General features: G+C 42.4%; 2 protein-coding genes across 3 annotated transcripts in view; one reads left to right on the forward strand and one right to left on the reverse strand.

Moving 5' to 3' along the window:
• The window catches only part of fbxo43 (F-box protein 43), a 60,131-nt gene that overhangs the window by 35,653 nt on the left and 1,101 nt on the right, over window positions 1–23,377 (reverse strand). Inside the window, exon 2 of one of the 2 annotated variants that reach the window (XM_061916550.1) lies at window positions 17,173–17,206. The exons of the other annotated variant lie outside the window; for it this stretch is intronic. The gene's annotated coding sequence lies outside the window, so the exon portion shown is untranslated. The remainder of the gene's footprint in view (window positions 1–17,172; window positions 17,207–23,377) is intronic. 2 annotated transcript variants of the gene reach the window in all.
• Window positions 1–23,377, forward strand: part of LOC133562379 (sperm-associated antigen 1A-like) — a 53,232-nt gene that overhangs the window by 13,597 nt on the left and 16,258 nt on the right. Inside the window, exons 3-7 of the mRNA XM_061916551.1 lie at window positions 8,318–8,767; window positions 11,028–11,127; window positions 14,050–14,202; window positions 14,425–14,582; window positions 19,161–19,302. Coding sequence (XP_061772535.1) covers window positions 8,318–8,767; window positions 11,028–11,127; window positions 14,050–14,202; window positions 14,425–14,582; window positions 19,161–19,302 — 1,003 coding nt within the window. The remainder of the gene's footprint in view (window positions 1–8,317; window positions 8,768–11,027; window positions 11,128–14,049; window positions 14,203–14,424; window positions 14,583–19,160; window positions 19,303–23,377) is intronic.

Raw genomic sequence — 23,377 nt, forward strand, 5'->3', positions numbered from 1 at the left:
ATAAACTTTGCTCACAGAAACCGGATGTTGTGATGATGTATCCACTTCAGCTGGCAAGCATGAATGATGTAGCTTGCCCAAAAACTGATGAAAAATTCACACACGGGTCGCATTGTGTTTAGATTGAAGTCACATTTGAAAAGATCCAATTGGGTTTGGACTAACTCCTGATGTGGCTTAAATTTGATGCAAAAATAAATTTGAAGCACTTTGGAGCATTTAGACTGGCAAAAAAATCTGATCTTTGTCACTTGAGGGCAAAAAAATCCTATTTGGTGTGCAGTGTAAACGAGGCCATTGACTACAGCTTTGGACTACAAATGGATAAAAATGGTGAACTTGCGCAAAGCTTCCAGGTAAACCTCTACCATATGTGGAGATATCCACTGTCGTAACTATGCAAAATATGTCAGTAAAGTCTAGTATTTAAAAAAAAATGTTTAGAACAAATTTGGAAAAAGGCACGATAGCTCCATAAAAATCTGCGCCATGGTTCTATGGTTTGATTATTGACTTGTCTTGTGTAGTTTATGATGTTTTACTGTATATATTTGGTTATTATTTCTGTCATTGTGGTTTTAAAATCTTATGTGTTTCACTGTGTTATTTTAGAAACCTGCCTTGGGACTACGGCTGAAAATGAGCATTTATGCTAAGTCCGGTGCATTTACATCGTTTATTCAAGTGTTAATTAATATATATATATATACATTAGGGCTGCAAATCTTCGGGTGTCCCACGATTCGATTAAATATCGATTCTTGGGGTCACGATTCGCTATGTCGATTTTTTTCGATTTGATTCTCGATTCAAAAACGATATTTTGCCGATTCAAAACGATTCTGTATTCATTCAATACATAGATTTCAGCAGGATCTACCCCAGTCTGCTGATATGCAGAGTAGTAGATTTAAAAAAAAAAAAAATAGCTTTTATAATTGTAAAGGACAATGTTTTATCAACTGATTGCAATAATGTAAATTTGTTTTAACTATTAAACGAACCAAAAATCTGACTTATTTTATCTTTGTGAAAATATTGGACACAGTGTGTTGTCCAGCTTATGAGATGCCATGCAAGTGTAAGCCACTGTGACACTACTGTTCTTTTTTTTTTTTTTTTATAAATGTCTGATGATAATGTCAATGAGGGATTTTTAATCACTGCTATGCTGAAATTATAACTAATATTGATACTGTTGTTGATAATATTCATTTTTGTTTCACTACTTTTGGTTTGTTCTGTGTCGTGTTTGTGTCTCCTCTCAATTGCTCTGTTTATTGCAGTTCTGAGTGTTGCTGGGTCAGGTTTGGTTTTGGAATTGGATTGCATTGTTATGGTATTGCTGTGTAGTGGTTTGTTGGATTGATTAAAAAAAATAAATAAAAAAAATCGATTTAAAAAAAAACTCCTCTCTGAGCTGCTACCTTACCGTGGTAGAGGAGTTTGCGTGTCCCAATGATCCTAGGAGTTATGTTGTCTGGGGGTTTTCATGCCCCCTGGTAGGGTCTCCCAAGACAAACAGGTCCTAGGTGAGTGATCAGACAAAGAGCAGCTCAAAGGCTCAAAGACTTCTATGGAATTACAACGAAATGAACCCAGATTTCCCTCGCCCGGACGTGGGTCACCGGGGCCCCGCTCTGGAGCCAGGCCCGGAGTTGGGGCACGATGGCGAGCGCCTGGTGGTCGGGCCTGTTCCCATGGGGCCCGGCCGGGCACAGCCCGAAGAGGCAACGTGGGTCATCCCTCCAATGGGCTCACCACTCATAGGAGGGGCCATAGAGGTCGGGTGGCATTGTGAGCTGGGCGGCAGCCGAAGGCAGGGCACTTGGCGGTCCGATCCTCGGCTACAGAAGCTAGCTCTTGGGACGTGGAACGTCACCTCACTGGGGGGGAAGGAGCCTGAGCTAGTGCGCGAGGTAGAGAAGTTCCGGCTGGATATAGTCGGACTCACCTCGACGCACAGCAAGGGCTCTGGAACCAGTTCTCTCGAGAGGGACTGGACCCTCTTCCACTCTGGCATTGCCGGCAGTGAGAGGCGACGGGCTGGGGTGGCAATTCTGGTTGCCCCCCGGCTCAAAGCCTGTACGTTTGAGTTCAACCCAGTGGACGAGAGGGTAGCTTCCCTTCGCCTTCGGGTGGGGGGACGGGTCCTGACTGTTGTTTGTGCTTACGCACCAAACAGCAGTTCAGAGTACCCACCCTTTTTGGGAACACTCGAGGGAGTACTGGAAAGTGCTCCTCCGGGTGATTCTCTTGTCCTACTGGGAGACTTCAACGCTCATGTTGGCAACAACAGTGAAACCTGGAGAGGCGTGATTGGGAAGAATGGTCGCCCGGATCTAAACCCGAGTGGTGTTTTGTTATTGGACTTTTGTGCTCGTCACAGTTTGTCGATAACAAACACCATGTTCAAACATAAGGGTGTCCATATGTGTACTTGGCACCAGGACACCCTAGGCCGCAGTTCGATGATCGACTTTGTAGTTGTGTCATCGGATTTGCGGCCTTATGTTTTGGACACTCGGGTGAAGAGAGGGGCGGAGCTTTCTACCGATCACCACCTGGTGGTGAGTTGGCTGCGATGGTGGGGGAGGATGCCGGACAGACCTGGCAGGCCCAAACGCATTGTGAGGGTCTGCTGGGAACGTCTGGCAGAGTCTCCTGTCAGAGAGAGTTTCAATTCACACCTCCGGGAGAACTTTGAACATGTCACGAGGGAGGTGCGGGACATTGAGTCCGAGTGGACCATGTTCCGAACCTCTATTGTCGAGGCGGCTGATTGGAGCTGTGGCCGCAAGGTTGTTGGTGCCTGTCGTGGCGGCAATCCCAGAACCCGTTGGTGGACACCAGCAGTGAGGGATGCCGTCAAGCTGAAGAAGGAGTCCTATCGGGTTCTTTTGGCGCATAGGACTCCGGAGGCAGTGGACGGGTACCGACGGGCCAAGCGGTGTGCAGCTTTAGCGGTCGCGGAGGCAAAAACTCGGACATGGGAAGAGTTCGGGGAAGCCATGGAAAACGACTTCCGGACGGCTTCGAAGCGATTCTGGACCACCATACGGCGCCTCAGGAAGGGGAAGCAGTGCACTATCAACACCGTGTATGGTGCGGATGGTGTTCTGCTGACTTCGACTGCGGATGTTGTGGATCGGTGGAGGGAATACTTCGAAGACCTCCTCAATCCCACCAACACGTCTTTCTTTGAGGAAGCGGTGCCTGGGGAATCTGTAGTGGACTCTCCTATTTCTGCGGCTGAGGTCGCTGAGGTAGTTAAAAAGCTCCTCGACGGCAAGGCCCCGGGGGTGGATGAGATCCGCCCGGAGTTCCTTAAGGCTCTGGATGCTGTGGGGCTGTCTTGGTTGACAAGACTCTGCAGCATCGCGTGGACATCGGGGGCGGTACCTCTGGATTGGCAGACCGGGGTGGTGGTCCCTCTCTTTAAGAAGGGGGACCGGAGGGTGTGTTCCAACTATCGTGGGATCACACTCCTCAGCCTTCCCGGTAAGGTTTATTCAGGTGTACTGGAGAGGAGGCTTCGCCGGATAGTCGAACCTCGGATTCAGGAGGAACAGTGTGGTTTTCGTCCTGGTCGTGGAACTGTGGACCAGCTCTATACTCTCGGCAGGGTTTTTGAGGGTGCATGGGAGTTTGCCCAACCAGTCTACATGTGCTTTGTGGACTTGGAGAAGGCATTCGACCGTGTCCCTCGGGAAGTCCTGTGGGGAGTGCTCAGAGAGTATGGGGTATCGGACTGTCTGATTGTGGCAGTCCGCTCCCTGTATGATCAGTGTCAGAGCTTGGTCCGCATTGCTGGCAGTAAGTCGGACACGTTTCCAGTGAAGGTTGGACTCCGCCAAGGCTGTCCTTTGTCACCGATTCTGTTCATAACTTTTATGGACAGAATTTCTAGGCGCAGCCAAGGCGTTGAGGGGTTCCGGTTTGGTGGCCACGGGATTAGGTCTCTGCTTTTTGCAGATGATGTAGTCCTGATGGCTTCATCCGGCCGGGATCTTCAGCTCTCACTGGATCGGTTCGCAGCCGAGTGTGAAGCGACCGGAATGAGAATCAGCACCTCCAAGTCCGAGTCCATGGTTCTCGCCCGGAAAAGGGTGGAGTGCCATCTCCGGGTTGGGGAGGAGACCCTGCCCCAAGTGGAGGAGTTCAAGTACCTAGGAGTCTTGTTCACGAGTGGGGGAAGAGTGGATCGTGAGATCGACAGGCGGATCGGTGCGGCGTCTTCAGTAATGCGGACGTTGTACCGATCCGTTGTGGTGAAGAAGGAGCTGAGCCGGAAGGCAAAGCTCTCAATTTACCGGTCGATCTACGTTCCCATCCTCACCTATGGTCATGAGCTTTGGGTCATGACCGAAAGGATAAGATCACGGGTACAAGCGGCCGAAATGAGTTTCCTCTGCCGTGTGGCGGGGCTCTCCCTTAGAGATAGGGTGAGAAGCTCTGCCATCCGGGAGGAGCTCAACGTAAAGCCGCTGCTCCTCCACATCGAGAGGAGCCAGATGAGGTGGTTCGGGCATCTGGTCAGGATGCCACCCGAACGCCTCCCTAGGGATGTGTTTAGGGCACGTCCAGCTGGTAGGAGGCCACGGGGAAGACCCAGGACACGTTGGGAAGACTATGTCTCCCGGCTGGCCTGGGAACGCCTCGGGATCCCCCGGGAAGAGCTAGACGAAGTGGCTGGAGATAGGGAAGTCTGGGCTTCCCTGCTTAGGCTGCTGCCCCCGCGACCCGACCTCGGATAAGCGGAAGATGATGGATGGATGGATGGATGGATTTAAAAAAAAAAAAAAAAAAAAGAACCGATTCTGAATCGCACAACGTATTCGAAGCTTTTTTCCCCCACACCCCTAATAAATAAATAAATAAATAAATATATATATATATATATATATATGTATATATATAATAATTTTCCAGAACTTATGGGGATCCCAAATACACCAAAACAAGTAAGAAAAGTTGGTTTAACTTAATAGAACCCCTTTAAATACAAGTACATCGCTTAATAGCGAAAGTGAAACCGCTTATGTCAGGACATGATCTCGAGAAATTCACGCCTTTATCTGGAATCGTTTAGACCACTGCCATGCCCTGTATGTAGGCATTAGCCAGGCCTCCCTCGCCCGCCTGCGGCTCGTGCAGAACTCTGCTGCTCGTCTGCTAACCATGAATTGATTAACGTGGACCCCGATTTAAACAAGTCGAAAAACTTATTCGGGTGTTACCATTTAGTGGTCAATTGTACGGAATATGTACCGAACTGTGCAATCTACTAATAAAAGTATCAATCAATCAATCAATAACACAGACCCGCAGACGTGAGCACATCACCCCTATATTAGCGTCCCTTCCCTGGCTCCCTGTGCGTTATAGAATACATTTTAAACTCCTTCTATTTGCTTTTAAATGCCTAGACAACCTCGCGCCAACATATCTCTCCGACTTCCTTCAGCCTTACTTCCCACCCGATCCCTAAGATCAGCGGCTACTGACGGTCCCTGAGACAAGGCTGAAGCTTAGAGGTGACAGAGCTTTCGCCGCTGCTGCTCCCAAACTCTGGAACGACCTACCTCTGAGTGTTAGACAAGCCTCCTCTCTTCCTGTTTTTAAATCTCTCTTAAAAACATACTTTTATTCCTCGGCTTTTAACACTGAGTGATATCCATCCTGCAAGGACGCCCCATTATACACCTGCTGTGAACCTGAGTTTATGTTTTATTTATTTTTTATCATGTTCTGTTTGTGTTGTGTTTGCTCGGTCCTTCTATTATCTTTTAACCTGTCCATTGTACAGCACTTTGGCTACACCTGTGGTAAATTTTAAATGTGCTTTATAAGTAAAGTTGATTAATGTAACCCAACCGCACATTACAGCATATCACAGGTACAAAACACACCTAAGACATTGACAACAAAGTCAAACAATCACAAGACTCAAAAACGTTGCAACTTTTTCCGTAAAATATGGCATTGTTTAGCCACATTAATACCACAAAAAATGTTTTTGTTGAAGTATTTCTTCATATAATATACAGCTGCACTGAAAGCGGCTTTTTTTTAAAACCGTCCCCTCTATTTAATTCAATTCCGAAAGCAGACTTTTTATAAAGTGTATGACACGCAGAGGTGGGTAGTAACGCGCTACATTTACTCCGTTACATTTACTTGAGTAATTTTTGGGATAAATTGTAATTCTAGGAGTAGTTTTTATGCAACATACTTTTAATTTTACTTGAGTATATTTATAGAGAAGAAACGCTACTTTTACTCCGCTCCATTTATCTACATTCAGCTCGCTACTTTTTTTTTTTTAATCGATCTGTTAATGCACGCTTTGTTTGTTTTGATTTTCTCAGACACGCATTCAAAGTAGGATCTACGCATGCCTGCGTTTCACCAATCAAATGCAGTCACTGGTGACGTTGGACCAATCAAACAAAACCAGGCGGTCACGTGACCGTCACAGGTCGAATCAGACCTAAAAAAGTTGAAAAACTTATTGGGGTGTTACCATTTAGTGGTCAATTGTACGGAATATGTACTGTACTGTGCAATCTAATAATAAAAGTTTCAATCAATTAATCAAAAGTGTAAAGGAAAAAAAGACACTTTTTATTTCAACCGTACTTGCCGTCAAAAGCCTAAAGACTGATCGCACAGTTCCTGTCTTCACAATAAAAGCGCCGCTCCATCGCGCCTGCGCTAACAAAATAAGAGTCTCCGAAAGTCAGAGCATACAAGCTAGCAAACTACGGAGTTTGCCGCCAATGTATTTCTTGTAAAGTGTATAAAAACTAATATGGAAGCTGGACAAATAAGATGCCAAAAACCAACGACTTTCATGTGGTATTAGACAGAAAAGAGAAACTTTTTTTCTCCTCCATTTGAAAATGTGGACATTATCAGCAATACTGTCTGATTCCAATCAATGCAAGTCATCAGAATCAGGTAATACACCAACTTATATTCTTGTCTTCATGAAAGATAGGAATCTATGTTTTAAACAATAATAATAATAATAATGGATTAGATTTATATCGCGCTTTTCTATTGTTATATACTCAAAGCACTCACAGAGAAGTGGGAACCCATCATTCATTCACACCTGGCGGTGGTAAGCTACATCTGTAGCCACAGCTGCCCTGGGGTAGACTGATGGAAGCGTGGCTGCCAGTTTGTGCCTTCGGCCCTTCCGACCACCACCAATCATTCATTCACCGGTGTGAGCGGCACCGGGGGCAAAGGGTGAAGTGTCCTGCCCAAGGACACAACGGCAGCGACTTTGATGTCCATAGGTGGGAAGCGAACCTGCAACCCTCAGGTTTCTGGCACGGCCGCTCTACCCACTACGCCATGCATGTATCTTCATTAAAACACCTTTAACATGTCAACAACAACGGCAAAATAAATAACTATAAATTATTTACTGTATATATATATATGAGGTAGATCACCTCGACTTGGTCATTTATTAAGTAATTGATTAACGTTGAAAAACTTATTGGGGTGTTACCATTTAGTGGTCAATTGTACAGAATATGTACTGTACTGTGCAATCTACTAATACAAGTTTCAATCAATCAATCAATCGATGAATGCCTACTGAGCCTATGGTGCTGTTAAGTTATTGTGGCTCAATTTGCCTTAATTTTTTTTATTTCCATGTATTATTATTTAATATATATTATTGTTTTAGTTGCTTAAGAGATATTCCCGGCTATGAATTTGCTCGTTGCTATTTTTATGTTTTTGTGCATTATTTGTTGCCGTAATCATTAAACAAACAGGTTACTCATCAGTTACTCAGTACTTGAGTAGTTTTTTCCCAACATACTTTTTACTTTTACTCAAGTAAATATTTGAGTGACTACTCCTTACTTTTCCTTGAGTAATAAATCTCTAAAGTAACAGTACTCTTACTTGAGTATAATTTCTGGCTACTCTACCCACCTCTGATAAGTGTAACGATGTGACCTAAAAACGTATGTATTTTTAAAGGATTTAGTCGCCATCGCGGACGCCTGCCATTATGTCCTCATTACTGCCGCAAACGTCATTTTGACCACAAACCACACTAACTGCTGTGGAAGTCCCCTCCCCGGGGGTCATGTGACGCACGCATGTGTTCTACGCCCTACCCCCATAACCAGTGCTCTTGTCATTCTTACAGCCGCCCTCCTATGTAGCCACGGATGTCCCAACCCTCCCCCAACTGTGATGTAACCGCTGACAGCTTCCTGTGGGTGTGTTCCATTCTAACCTCTCCCCGGGATCCACCCCCACCTTCTCTCTACCCCTCTAGATTATCTGGTCGAACCAAGCCAGCTTGTGGGAGGGGACGAGCGCTCAGCTGTTCCTGCAGAGAGGGGAGACATGGGTAACGCACAAAAGAGGCCCCACGGCAAAGGGGACGGGGCTGCGCACAGCGATTCCGCCAACTCCCATCCCGGACACTGGCGGAGCAAAGGTAGCAGCTCGGACAAGTCTAAAGTCCCGCAGGAGTCCAAGGTAGCTAATGGAACGAGCAAGAGGGGCTCGACGGTGTCGGGGCAGGCTGATCCGGCCGGTAGCAGCAAGGAGAGTCCAGCGTGTGGAAATGTTGGGGAACCTGTCAATCTTGATGCACTATGTGGAGCCCTCCCCTTGTCGCTCTCCCGCTTAAAGAACGAAGGAAATCTGCTGTTTAAGAATGGACAGTTTGGCGACGCACTGGAAAAATACTCTCAGGCTATTCAAGGATGCACAGACGCAGGTAAGCTTGATTGTGCGGTTATAGTCTCAGGTGCTTTATTTACAGTACCGCTTGCACTGTATTTGATGGTGAACATGTCACAGCAAACACCAAATGGCATTACTTGCACTCGCGACACAACGCTGATAAACATTGAATGAAGATCACTATGACGGGTTGTAATGTTAAGGTCATGACCTTGCAGGCATTCCCATCCCTTTCAGGCTAAGTCCCAAGTTTTGAATTCTAGCCCACGTGGAACCTTCACCGCAGTTCCGACGAGGCTCCTTCAAGAAGAGCGATGCGTCACTTTGCTGCAAATGGACGCTGTTTGTTTTGCCGCCGCAGCCTGGTGCTAAGCCTCTCTGCTCAGGTCTATCCGGGTCACATGACTGCAGGCCGGTCCGTGTCAAATTGGATGTGACTGCAGCTATAAATCCCACAGAGGAAGCCAGAAAGTGAAAGAATGGCAGATGGATGAAAGGAAACGGATGCATCTTGAGCATCTCGCCGAGTTACAGCATTTGCTTGGTAGTGCCGGCAAAGCAAAAGAGTTTATAATTGCGATTGAGAGCAAACAAATATATGTGCACTTAATCAATCAATCAATCAATCAATGTTTACTTATATAGCCCTAAATCTCTAGTGTCTCAAAGGGCTGCACAAACCACTACGACATCCTCGGTAGGCCCACATAAGGGCAAGGAAAACTCACACCCAGTGGGACGTCGGTGACAATGATGACTATGAGAACCTTGGAGAGGAGGAAAGCAATGGATGTCGAGCGGGTCTAACATGATACTGTGAAAGTTCAATCCATAATGGATCCAACACAGTCGCGAGAGTCCAGTCCAAAGCGGATCCAACACAGTCGCGAGAGTCCAGTCCAAAGGGGAGCCAGCAGGAAACCATCCCAAGCGGAGGCGGATCAGCAGCGCAGAGATGTCCCCAGCCGATACACAGGCAAGCAGTACATGGCCACCGGATCGGACCAGACCCCCTCCACAAGGGAGAGTGGGACATAGAAGAAAAAGAAAAGAAACGGCAGATCAACTGGTCTAAAAAGGGAGTCTATTTAAAGGCTAGAGTATACAAATGAGTTTTAAGGTGAGACTTAAATGCTTCTACTGAGGTGGCATCTCGAACTGTTACCGGGAGGGCATTCCAGAGTACTGGAGCCCGAACGGAAAACGCTCTATAGCCCGCAGACTTTTTTTGGGCTTTGGGAATCACTAATAAGCCGGAGTCCTTTGAACGCAGATTTCTTGGTACAATACAATCGGCAAGATAGGATGGAGCTAGATCGATGCATTATAATGTTCACTGTTAACCATAACATAATGTGGACCTGTTACTCCTTATTAATGCTAATACATTAATTTGTACATACAGTATACTAACATACAATATTGTTCGGTCATGTTTAGTTTGTCCTCAAGAGTTTCAATCTAGAAGGCGAATGTCTTCTATCTTGATTTGCTTGGTTTTGCGGCCTGTCATTACCGAACAATATTTGGACAAACTGAGACCTTGCGCCGCAGAGGGGTGGAATACGTTAAAACTTCCGAACAGATCGATGATACTTGATTACTCCGCATTAATGTTTTCATTGTGACAACCCAAGGTGGAATCAGGAGTGGTATGACGGGAGTCAGCCGACTGAGCGTTTTAAGTCATGTTTGTTCAACTCAACTGTTCGGTGCTTGCCTGCGTCCCCTCCCAGAAGCTAATTTCATTTACACTAAGCGTATTAATGCAGTCTAAATACACCTCCTTACATAACACCTTGTCACTTAGCCTTCACTAACACAGTAGGTTGACGCTCACTTTCCATCGATAGAATCACGAAGCCTTTGAAAGGCACTGACCGAAATGAAACTTGAGTTCATCTAAACGTATTGTCAGTTTTTTTTAAATACATATAACCTTTTATCAGCGTACGGTGGGTGGCTTGTTGAGAACCAGCGGCGTAGAAAGTGGAAGGCCCTAATTTACAGCAGTTGGAGATGACCAACGGAAATAGAGAAGTCATGTTCTTTTTAAGCAAGTACAGGAACTTGAAATCATGTTGGTTTGATGTCAAAATAAGGGATTTGCCGTATATCTGCATAATCAAACACAAAGTTTTAATAACGTAGTTATGTTGAACAGCATTGCATCATACTGTTTATTAAATTTTGCTTATTATCAGGGTAAAAATATTTCACATACCGTTCAGATTCTGTATGTATGTACGTTGTTTGGCATTTGCATTCACATGATGCGTTTGCTTTTCTTTCAGGTATTGATAGTCCAGAGGATTTATGTATTCTATACGCCAACAGAGCAGCCTGTTACCTGAAAGATGGCAACAGTCAAGACTGCATACAGGACTGCACAAGGTGATTTATACCAAACATGACACTAACATAATCTCCACCAACAACACCTCAGTAAAAACATGTTTATTTTACTACTGTGGTACCGCGGTTTTTGTTAGTAATCTGTTCAAAAAGGCCAGACAAAGACCAAATTGTTTTTCCTACAAGTTCCAGACACTAATTATAAACACATCTTAAAGAATTATAGTAGTTGCACTTGCATAACAATATAAAATACAGCTCAGGGATGTGCGATATTGCCTAAGATTTATATTGCGATTATATATTGCAGCCTTCTGCAATAACAATATATATCATGATATATTTTTGGGTTTCAAAACAATCATAGAACCATTCCAAAACAAGTTAAAGACTTAATTTGGCTGCTGGAATATGCTGCGACATTTTGTGTTTCAAGTTGAATTATTTTCTCAAAACCATTATTAATTTACTATCAATATCTGGTTACCTTCTATAATAATAAGCTATTTTGTTGTATTCATATTTCAAACCATGTCGTTACAGGACAGTATTAGTCAAAATAATGCTGATACTGATGTTTCAAATGTTAAAGATCATTGAATGATCACAATTTATTTGAAACAAAAACAAATGATGGCGGTGTAGCAATATCAACACAATATTTGAATTACTTCCTACTACTGGCTCGGATTTAAATCCTTTGTTTTTTTGCTCTTAAAGCCCTCCTATATCCAGGGACGTATTTCCTGAGTGTGGAAACAATATAAAAAAAAAAAAAAAAAAAATTAAAAACCTTTTTTTTAAAAAAAAAGGTTGTATATTATTCTAATCACTGTGGTATCGACCATATATTGACACGCCTTGGTATCGTTACTGTCTGTATTTGTATCGATCTGCCACCTCCATTCAAGAGCTCTAGCTTAGGGGTTAGTATATAACCCCTAAGTACGATAAGAGCCGACTTATTACCACAATTTTCTCACCGAAACCTGCCGGTTGACACGTGGTCGGGAACCATGTTCGCTTGACCGCTCTGTTCCATAGTAAAGCTTCACCTTCGGGAATGTAAACAAGGAAACACCGGCTTGGTTTTTGTGTTGCTAAAGGCAGCTGCCATACACCGCTTCCCACCTACATCTTTCTTCTTTGACTTCTCCATTAACTATTGAACAAATTGCAAAAGACTCAGCAACAGAGATGTCCAGAATACTGTGTAATTATGCGATTAAAGCAGACGACTTTTAGCCGTGATCGGTGCTGGAAGAACATGTCCGCTACAACCGTCATCATTCCGCGAGTTTTCAACAGGATACTTCGCGGGAAATTTAAAATTGCAATTTAGTAAACTAAAGCGGCCGTATTGGCATGTGTTGCAATGTTAATATTTCATCATTGATATATAAACTATCAGACTGCGTGGTCTGTAGTAGTGGCTTTCAGTAGGCCTTTAAAGGAGAACAAATAGCCAAGAGACAGCTCTTATCTCAAAACACTGACTCTTACGTTGCTGCATATGAAAAGTGGGGGTTACGAAAATCAAAGTAACACTGTTTTATACTACTAACAGGTGTAGAACATTTAAAAAAAATTATTTTCATGCTTTCAACTAATATACCATATGTACGTTATTAGCTCACTGTAAAACAACCTCATCTATGCTATTCTCCCAAAATACAGGGCGGTATCATAGTAGACCAGGGGTGCCTACACTTTCTGCAGGCGAGCTACTTTTCAATTGACCAACTCGAGGGGATCTACCTCATTTATATATATCATTTATATTTATTTATTCATGAAAGAGACATTTTTGTAAACAAGTTAAATGTGTTTAATGATAATACAAGCATGTGTAACACATATAGATGTCTTTCTTTCACAAAGACAAGAATATAAGTTGGTGTATTACCTGATTCTGATGACTTGCATTGATTAGAATCAGACAGTAATGATGATAACGCCCACATTTTCAAATGGAAGAGAAAAAATGTTGTCCTTTTTGTACAATACCACATGAAAGTGGTTGGTTTTTGGCATCTAATTCATCCAGCTTCCATACACTTTACAAGAAAAACATTGGCGGCAAATTCCGTAGCTTGCTTGATTGACATTCACGGCACCCGAGGGTCTTGTGAGATGATGCTGGCTGCTGCCAGTTCATTATTATGAAAAAATGACAGAGAGGAAGGCGAGAAACACTTTTTATTTCAACAGACTTTCGCGCCGTCCCTTCCGTCAAAACTCTAAAGGCCCACTGCACATTTCCTATCTTCACAATAAAAGCCCTGCTTCATGCTGCCTGCGCTAACAAAATAAGAGTCTCGGAAAGCTGGCGTGCACAAGTGATGTGCACGCCAGCTTTCTGAGGGATCGCTTGTGCACGCCAGTTTTCCGAGACTCTGTATTTAGTTAGCGCAGGCAGCATGAAGCAGGGCTTTTATTGTGAAGATAGGAAATGTGCAGTCGGCCTTTAGAGTTTTGACGGAAGGTACGGCGCGAGAGTCTGTTGAAATAAAAAGTGTTTCTCGCCTTCCTCTCGGTCATATTTTCATAATAATGATCTTGCAGCAGCCAGCGTCATCTCACAAGACCCTCCGGTACCGTGAATGTCATTTAAGTGACGTCTTGGTGAAGATTGATGATCACTCATTTTTAGGTCTATTTTTTTTAAAAGCCTGGCTCGAGATCGACTGACACACCCCCCGCGGTCGACTGGTAGCTCGCGATCGACGTAATGGGCACCCCTGTAGTAGACATTCTAACGTTTTCCGCATCACATAGTGTATATATATTTGTAAAACTGCATTAGTGAGCATTATTTGTATTTTCCTTAAATGTTTTGATGCAGCTCTTGTATCAATACCATTAGATTGTGCATGTAAACACAACAAACTGTATGAGAGACTATTTTGATCTTCTGCTCCAGTCTCCTCATATATGTTGTTTTATACTTACACTCACCAGAGCGCTGGACCTACAGCCTTTCTCCCTCAAGCCCCTCCTGCGTCGGGCCATGGCTTATGAGTCCCTGGAGCGCTACCGAAAGGCCTACGTGGATTACAAGACTGTCCTGCAGATAGACGTCAGCGTGCAGGCAGCACACGACAGTGTCAACAGGTATTACCCTTCATGTCTCAACTCTCACCAAACATTTTACGGACTCATTAAAACATCAAATACATTAATCCAAAGTCTTTTGATTGTACCGCACTGCTGTTAGCATTGAATATGGCGACCATGATTAAGTCACACATAGTTGATATGGTGACTTTAGACTTCAATGGATTAAATGTTTTTTTTCTGTATGTGACTGATTTGTCTATGTCGCTTCTTATTGAGGATCACTCGGATGCTTATTGAGCAAGACGGTGCAGAATGGAGAGAGAAACTCCCAGATATCCCTTCAGTTCCTTTGTCGGCCCAGCAGCACCGCAGAGAGGAGCCACCTAGCGCCGAGGTCCTTCAGGCTCGGGCCGAGAAGGCAGCCAGAGACGCAGGTCAGTGACGGGCGGGAAAAAAGAGGGTGTGCGTTACTTGCTGTTTTTAGCCTGTCCGCAGACACACTGGAGGATAAGAGTGTGAGAACAAGAGCTATAAATATCCGGCTATACGATCTGAAAGCCCATAAGCTGAGGAAGACTTGGGAGAAGCCGATTTATTGAGCTTTAACATAACACACCACTCTAACTTCCTGGTAATACATTCCATATAAAGTATTATTTGCTTTTATTAACCAAACTAGCAAACAGCAAAAACCCTCTGGGTTCGAATCTTGCCATGTACAAGTATGTAAATGAACAGAAGTGAAAATGGGTTTTGCACTTTCTGCTTTCCACTTGAAAAGTTGGCCTCGCTCAGGGAGACATAATAGAGGTTAAGATTACAAACTAAAAATGGTTCTGTCCAATCCAATCCAATCCACTTTATTTATATAGCACTTTTAAACAACAATAACGTTTCCAAAGTGCTGCACAGCCATGTTTAAAACAATATTAAAAAAACAATATTATGCTCCACCAATCACTGCGTAAAAACAAAAAATAAATAAATATAAAACCAATATCCATCCATCCATCCATTTTCTACCGCTTATTCCCTTTTGGGGTGGCGGGGGGCGCTGGCGCCTATCTCAGCTACAATCGGGCGGAAGGCAGGGTACACCCTGGACAAGTCGCCACCTCATCGCAGGGCCAACACAGATAGACAACATTCACACACTAGGGCCAATTTAGTGTTGCCAATCAACCTAAAACCAATATTTAAAAAAAAAAAAAAACAATATAAAAACAAATATGATTAAAAACAATTTTAAAAGGGTAAAATCTATTAAAACAATAAAATAGAAATCAAAGTGTATAAAAAACACAGAGGACCACACAACTCACGTAGTGTTAAAAGCCAAAGAATAAAAGTGGGTCTTAAGACGAGACTTAAAAGAGTCCACTGTGGAAGCAGTTTGAAGATGGAGGGGCAGAGTGTTCCAGAGCTTAGGGCCGACCACAGAGAAGGTCCTGTCTCCCCTGGTCTTAAGTCTGGTCTTGGGCACCACGAGCTGGAACTGGCTCTCGGACCTCAGAGCGCGCGCAGGAATGTAAATTTGGACGAGGTCCGAGATATATTGAGGTGCCAGTCCATGTAAAGATTTAAAAACAAACAGCAATGTTTTAAAATCAATTCTAAAATGAACAGGGAGCCAGTGCAAACTCTGAAGAATTGGGGTTATATGCTGGGGTTTCCTGGCCCCTGTTCAAAGTCGTGCTGCCGCGTTCTGGACTAACTGCAACCAGGAGAGAGCTTTTTGGCTAATGCCAGCATAAAGTGCATTGCAGTAGTCCAGGCCACTTGAAATAAAAGCATGCACCACTTGTTCAAAAAGGTTAAAAGATAAAAACGGTTTAAACTTTACTAAAAGACAAAGGTTATAAAAACACGATTTTAAAACGCCATTGACTTGTCTAGTTTAAAATCGCTGTCCTTCCTCTGTTGCGTAGCTACGTATGTATTCTCAGGTCGCACAAACGTAAATAGTACCTTACTTGTTTTCTTTTAGTACAGCACTGGTCATTTATGAGAGCATAGTCCACAAAACGTCCTTAAAAGACAGAGATCGTATTTTGCTTAATTTGATCGAAATGAAGCTTGTAAAAATGAAAACAACTTTTGCAGCCATATACTGGCTATATCATGGCGGGTATACAGAAACCATAGAGAAACAAAGTCCACCCTTAAGCATTCTTTAGTACAGGGGTAGGGAACCTATGGCTCTAGAGCCAGATGTGGCTCTTTTGATGACTGAGTCTGGCTCTCAGATAAATCTGAGCTGACGTTGCTTAACACGATAAGTAATTAATAATTCCGCCGGTAATCACAGTGTTAAAAATAACGTTCAAATTATAAAACATTCTCATGGATTTTTGTGCAACCATCCATTTTCTATCGCACCTGTTCAAGAAGTTGCTTTAATTGTAAGAAGTACCATATCTATTATTGGTTAGCTTTAGAATAACAATGTTATTATCTTGGGGACAGTGTGGCGAAGTTGGGACAGTGGCCGTGCCAGCAATCTGAGGGTTCCTGGTTCTATCCCCACCTCCTACCATTTTCGTCACGTCCGTTGTGTCCCTGAGCAAGACATTTCACCCTTGCTCCTGATGGGTCCTGGTTAGCGCCTTGCATGGCAGCTCCCGCCATCAGTTAGTGAATATGTGTGTGAATGCGTGAATGTGGAAATAGTGTCAAAACGCTTTGGGCTCCTTAAAAAGGGGTAGAAAAGCGCTATACAAGTACAACCATTTACCTTTTTTTTTTTTAACCATTTTTAAAAAGAATAAGAGACTTATTATACTGTAAAAATGTTGGTCTTAAAAATACACGCATTTAGTTGTATTCAGTGTTAAAAAAAAAAAAGATTACATGGCTCTCACAGAAATACATTTTGAAATATTTGGCTTTCATGGCTCTCTCAGCCAAAAAGGTTCCCGACCCCTGCTTTAGTACAAAGTATGGCTACAAAAAGTTCCAGGGAATTAAAAAAAACAAAAAACCTTAGGAAGGGGTGCTGAATTTGGTAATTTTATAGGTACTCACCAAATTCTGTCCCTGCTCCCAGGTACCAGGTCACCTAAAATATGTAAAAAAAAAAAAAAAAAAAGTGTTTCACATGACGTCACATCCGGTTGCAGACTCAAGCAATTAGCAAACTCAGCCAGACTACCTTGAGGTAATGTTACAATTTTACATGTCAACAAAGAAAGTATGCCTGATAGAAAACACTTAAATGTACAGCAAGGTTTCATTTTTTTTTAAATGGACTCTAGCTCAATGCTAACTTACATTATGGCAATTTCAACAACTCCAAATTGGATAATCAAAACTACTACTAAAATGCACTTTACAACAGCTGGTGTGTAATAAATACAATTGATAGTGTAAACCAGGGGTGCCCATTACGTCGATCGCGAGCTACCAGTGGACCGCGGGGGGTGTGTCAGTCGATCTCCAGCCAGGCTTTTAAAAAAAATAGACCTAAAAATGAGTGATCATCAATCTTCACCAAGACGTCACTTAAATGACATTCACGGTACCGGAGGGTCTTGTGAGATGACACTGGCTGCTGCAAGATCATTATTATGAAAATATGACCGAGAGGAAGGCCAGAAACACTTTTTATTTCAACAGACTTTCGCGCCGTCCCTTCCGTCAAAACTCTAAAGGCCGACTGCACATTTCCTATCTTCACAATAAAAGCCCTGCTTCATGCTGCCTGTGCTAACTAAATACAGAGTCTCGGAAAACTGGCGTGCACAAGCGATCCCTCAGAAAGCTGGCGTGCACATCACTTGTGCACGCCAGCTTTCCGAGACTCTTATTTTGTTAGCGCAGGCAGCATGAAGCAGGGCTTTTATTATGAAGATAGGAAATGTGCAGTCGGCCTTTAGAGTTTTGACGGAAGGGACGGCGCAAAAGTCTGATGAAATAAAAAGTGTTTCTCGCCTTCCTCTCTGTCATTTTTTCATAATAATGAACTGGCAGCAGCCAGCGTCATCTCACAAGACCCTCGGGTGCCGTGAATGTCAATCAAGCAAGCTACGGAATTTGCCGCCAATGTTTTTCTTGTAAAGTGTATGGAAGCTGGATGAATGAGATGCCAAAAACCAACCACTTTCATGTGGTATTGTACAGAAAGGACAACTTTTTTTTCCTCCATTTGAAAATGTGGGCGTTATCATCATTACTGTCTGATTCCAATCAATGCAAGTCATCAGAATCAGGTAATACACCAACTTATATTCTTGTCTTTGTGAAAGAAAGACATCTATATGTGTTACACATGCTTGTATTATCATTAAACACATTTAACTTGTTTACAAAAATGTCTCTTTCATAAATAAATAAATATAAATGATATATATAAATGAGGTAGATCCCCTCGAGTTGGTCAATTGAAAAGTAGCTCGCCTGCAGAAAAAGTGTGGGCACCCCTGGTGTAAACACTTGGTAGGGTGCAACAAACAAAGACTGGCACATTCAACTTGATAGCAAAGACTACTTCTTGGGTAGGCAACACAGTGTAGCTTTACACTGAACTGTGGGTACATTTTAAAACATCTGTGTTCTTTTTTGCTCATTCCTACTTAAGTTTTCCTAACAGTTTGGTAAATATTTCCTAACTGGTGTGATTAGATGAGCGTGAGAAAGGAGGCTGAGCCATCTTGTATTGCCGTGGTTGTTAGTTTCAATTAAGTGACTGTCGATAGACCACCTCCTCGTCATTACCGGCAACGTCCAGGCAAAAGCTACAATATTCAATATCAACACAAAACATCAGGACACGGTAGACAAGGGCAATTTCAGTGAGTCGTTACATCTTTACAGGAATTCAAGTTGTCATACAGCACAGACAATGTTTCAATGTGTTTCTGATCATGCTACATCTATGCACTTACTGCAATATATTCAGAACTTTCTGCAAATGGTTGATAGATTTAAAAGCAAATTAAAATGTATTTTTCCCACGGCATCATGTATTTATTTGTGCTGACTCAAATAACTTGTTTATTTTGTCTTCCTTTTAGAAAGGAAAGCACAAGTCCGTTTTGCTGCTTTGAAGGAGGAAGGGAACGCATTTGTGAAAAAGGGCCAATACCAAGATGCTCTGGGAAAGTATTCCGACTGCCTTAAGATAAAGCCAGAAGAATGTGCGATCTACACCAACAGGTTAGAAACACATTCCACGGACAGTCATGACAATTTATTAGCTTTTTTTTGTGGTAGAAATTGTAGTGTTTTTTACAGTAAAGCATCAAATGTCTATTTTCTGTCATCCTCAGTCCTAAATATTGTGTACAGTAGAATTAATGGATCCCCTTAATGCTGGCAACATTGGCACTTTTTTCATAGTTATTGACCTAAATTGGTGCCTACAGTTAAAATTCCCCCCAAAATAAACAGTATTGACTTTGGGTATCTAACTGGTTTCGAACATTTTGAAATGCCCACTTTTAGCAAAAAAATCTAACATCACCTACAGAAGACTAGAGGCAATTCATAGTACATAGTAGGGCTGTGAAACTTTGGGTGTCCTACGATTCGATTCAATATCGATTCTTGGGGTCACGATTCAATAATATATCGATTTTTTCGATTCGATTCCCGATTCAGAAACGATATTTTTCCGATTCAAAACGATTCTGTATTCATTCAATACATAGGATTTCAGCAGGATCTACCCCAGTCTGCTGTAGTAGCTTTTAAAAAAAAATCTTTTATAAAATTGTAAAGGACAATGTTTGAACAACTGATTGCAATAATGTACATTTATTTTAACTATTAAACAAACCATAAATATGACTTATTTTATCTTTGTGAAAATATTGGACACAGTGTGTTGTCCAGCTTATGAGATGCCATGCAAGTGTAAGCCACTGTGACACTATTGTTCTTTTTTATTATTTTTATAAATGTCTAATGATAATGTCAGTGAGGGATTTTTAATCACTGCTATGCTGAAATTATAACTAATATTGATACTGTTGTTGATAATATTCATTTTTGTTTCACTACTTTTGGTTTGTTCTGTGTGGTGTTTGTGTCTCCTCTCAATTGCTCTGTTTATTGCAGTTCTGAGTGTTGCTGGCTCAGGTTTGGTTTTGGAATTGGTTTGCATTGTTATGGTATTGCTGTGTAGTGGTTTGTTGGATTGATTAAAAAAAAAAAAAATCGATTTAAAAAAAAAAAAAAGAGAATCGATTCTGAATCGCACAACGTAAACGATTCGATTTGTATTCGAATCGATATTTCCCCACGCCCCTACTACATAGTATGTGTTTTAACATCTTCATCCTGAATCATGTTTGTCAAGTCCACCTCTTTCTCCTCCAGAAGACGCAAGGACAATTCCATTCAAGTTCCAACTCAAAATGTATTTTTTCTCTTAGTTGGCTGCATAGTTATTTCAAAAGGTTGTAAACCTTTAAAACAGAGACAAAAGTTAAAATATTAGGTTACGTTCACACTACAGGTTAAGATGTCCAATTCTGTTGTTTTTTTTTGTCAAATCCGATCTTTTCAGTGGCTGTTAATGATACAGAATGTTTTAAAATATATTAAATATAAATATTTCTCATGTGAATGCAATCAGACCCACATCCGGACATAACTTCATGTCATATTACACACTGCAGCTTTTACGAAAGTAAAAATGGCTTCTGTTTCAGTACTGGTGCATTTGTAGCAATTTCAAAGATTTTGTTAACTAAATTATTGCACATAGAAGATTAGTAAAGACAGACAAGTATTTTGGCCTGGCAGTTTTACAGGATAACTTGCTTTGATGTCTGCTTTAAGAGTGTTTGTCTGTGGGCGAGCAGTTCCTTGAACATATTTTCACCTGTTTTCTGCTCTGCTGTCGACTATTTAATTATGTAATCGTCTATTTTGGCGATGACGTTCCGGTCGGATAAATGCGACCTGAGCGCAATAGCATTCACATTGAGAACGCGTCGCATATATATGTGATTTGTATCCACATGCGGAAAAAGCCCGGGTCGGACATGAAAAATTTGTAATGGCAATGTTCACGCAAACATTAAAAACATCCGATAAAAGTTGCTTGTAGGCAAAAACAATCTGAATTGACCTGCAGTGTGAACAAGGCTTTTACAATTTTAAAATCAATCAATCAATCACCTATGCATTTTAAATGGAATAACGAGTAATTGACATCATTAAGGATATTACGTTCACATTGCAGGGTCGAATTTCCAATTCAGATTTTTTTGTCTAGTTCGATTTTTATATGTAATTGTTTAGATGACAAAAAAACTGATGTCTAATGTGAACGCAATCTGACTTGCATGCAGACGTGACGTCACACAGTGTTTACGGAAGTAAACATGGGGCCAGCTCTAGTAGGTCTCAGTCCTGGCGTATTTGTGACAATTTTAAGGAATTTTCAACATTTTCTGAACTGAATTATTGTGCGTAGACCATGGGTGTCAAATTTGGCCCGCCGTGTAATTTCACTTGGCCCTTGAGGCAATATCAAATTAACATTAGAGCTGGCTGTAACACCGCATTCACCGCTAACACTCTTACTTGCCAACCCTCTCCATTTTCCCGGGAGACTCCCAAAGTTCAGTGCCCCTCCCGAAGTTCATCCCGGACAACAATATTTGGGGTGGGCTTTAAAGGCACTGCCTTTGCCGTTCTCTACAACCTGTCTCCGCGTCCCCTTTTCCTCCATACAAACAGCGTGCCGGCCCAATCACATAATATATGCAGCTTATACACACGCACAAGTAAATGCAAGGCATACTTGGTCAACAGCCATACAGGTCACACTGAGGGTGGCCGTATAAATAACTTTAACACTGTTACAAATATGCGCCACACTGTGAACCCACACCAAACAAGAATGACACATTTCGGGAGAACATCCGCACCGTAACACAACAAAACAAATACCCAGAACGCCTCGCAGCACTAACTCTTCCGGGACGCTACAATATACACCCCCCGCTATCACCAAACCCCGCCCACCTCAGCCCCACCGCCGAAGAGGTTAAATTTTTATTTAAATTTTATTTGATATGCCATCAATATTTTTTAATTATTTGAAACTCGATTTTGCATGTCACTAGAAAGCTTGTTCAATATACAATGCAAAACTTGTGTGGGTCCCTATTAAAAGGTTAATTTGTTCAACCTCAGCCCTCGGCTTTGTTCGGTTTTAAATTTTGTCCCACTCTGTATTTGAGTTTGACACCCCTGGCGTAGAACATCAAGAAGGAAGTGGTATTTTCATGTTTGCCCTGAAGAGCGTGTAGGCGTGCAGTCGGGCACATGGAGTGGTGGAACATTGATGGGAGTTCCTAAAACAATATTTTCTGCTGTTTTTTGCTGACCGTCTACTATGGCGAAAAATTGGGCCGCTTATCGATTTTTGATGATGTTCTGGCCGGATGAACAGCGCAGTCGCATATATACTGAACAAATATATAAAGGCAACACATTTGTATTTGTTCCCATTTTTCATGAGTTGAACTTAAAGATCTAAAAATGTTCCTGTACACACAAAAGACATTCTTCTCAAATATTGCTCACAAATCTGTGTTACTGAGCACTTCTTTGCCAAGGTAATCCATTCTACCTCACAGATGTGGAGTACTAAGATACTGATTAAACAGCCTGATTGTTGCACAGGTGTGTCTTAGGCTGCCCACAATAAAAGGCCAATCTGAAATGTGCAGTTTTTCTATATTGGGAGTCAGGGGGGGTCAGAAAAGCAGTATCGAGTGCGACCACGTTTGCCTCGTGCAGTGCAACACATGTACTTCACATACAGTTGATCAGGTTGTCGATGGTTGCCTGTGGAATGTTGCCACTCTGTGCAAAGAGGCTGCTTATTAGCAGGAACTGGAATACACTCTCGAATACGCCGATCCACAGCATCTTACACATGCTCAATGATAAGTATGGTGGCCATGCAAAAACTGGGATGTTATTAGCCTCCAGGAATTGTGTACAGATCCTTGCAACATAAGGCCGTGCATTATAAAGCTGCAACGTGAGGGGATTGATCGGGTGAACAATGGTCACGGTATCTTTGTGCATTCAAAATACCATCAATAAAATGCACTTGCGTTCTTTGTCATAAAATATGCCTGCCCATACCACAACCCCACTCTCACAGTGGGCCAATCCATTCACAACGTTGACATCAGCAAACCGCTCTCCCACACTTCTCCAACGTGCCAGTTGCCTTTGAATGTGAGCATTTGCCCACTACGAT

This window comes from Nerophis ophidion, linkage group LG11 (genome assembly GCF_033978795.1).
Source record: "Nerophis ophidion isolate RoL-2023_Sa linkage group LG11, RoL_Noph_v1.0, whole genome shotgun sequence".
NCBI classification, from domain to species: Eukaryota; Metazoa; Chordata; class Actinopteri; order Syngnathiformes; family Syngnathidae; genus Nerophis; species Nerophis ophidion.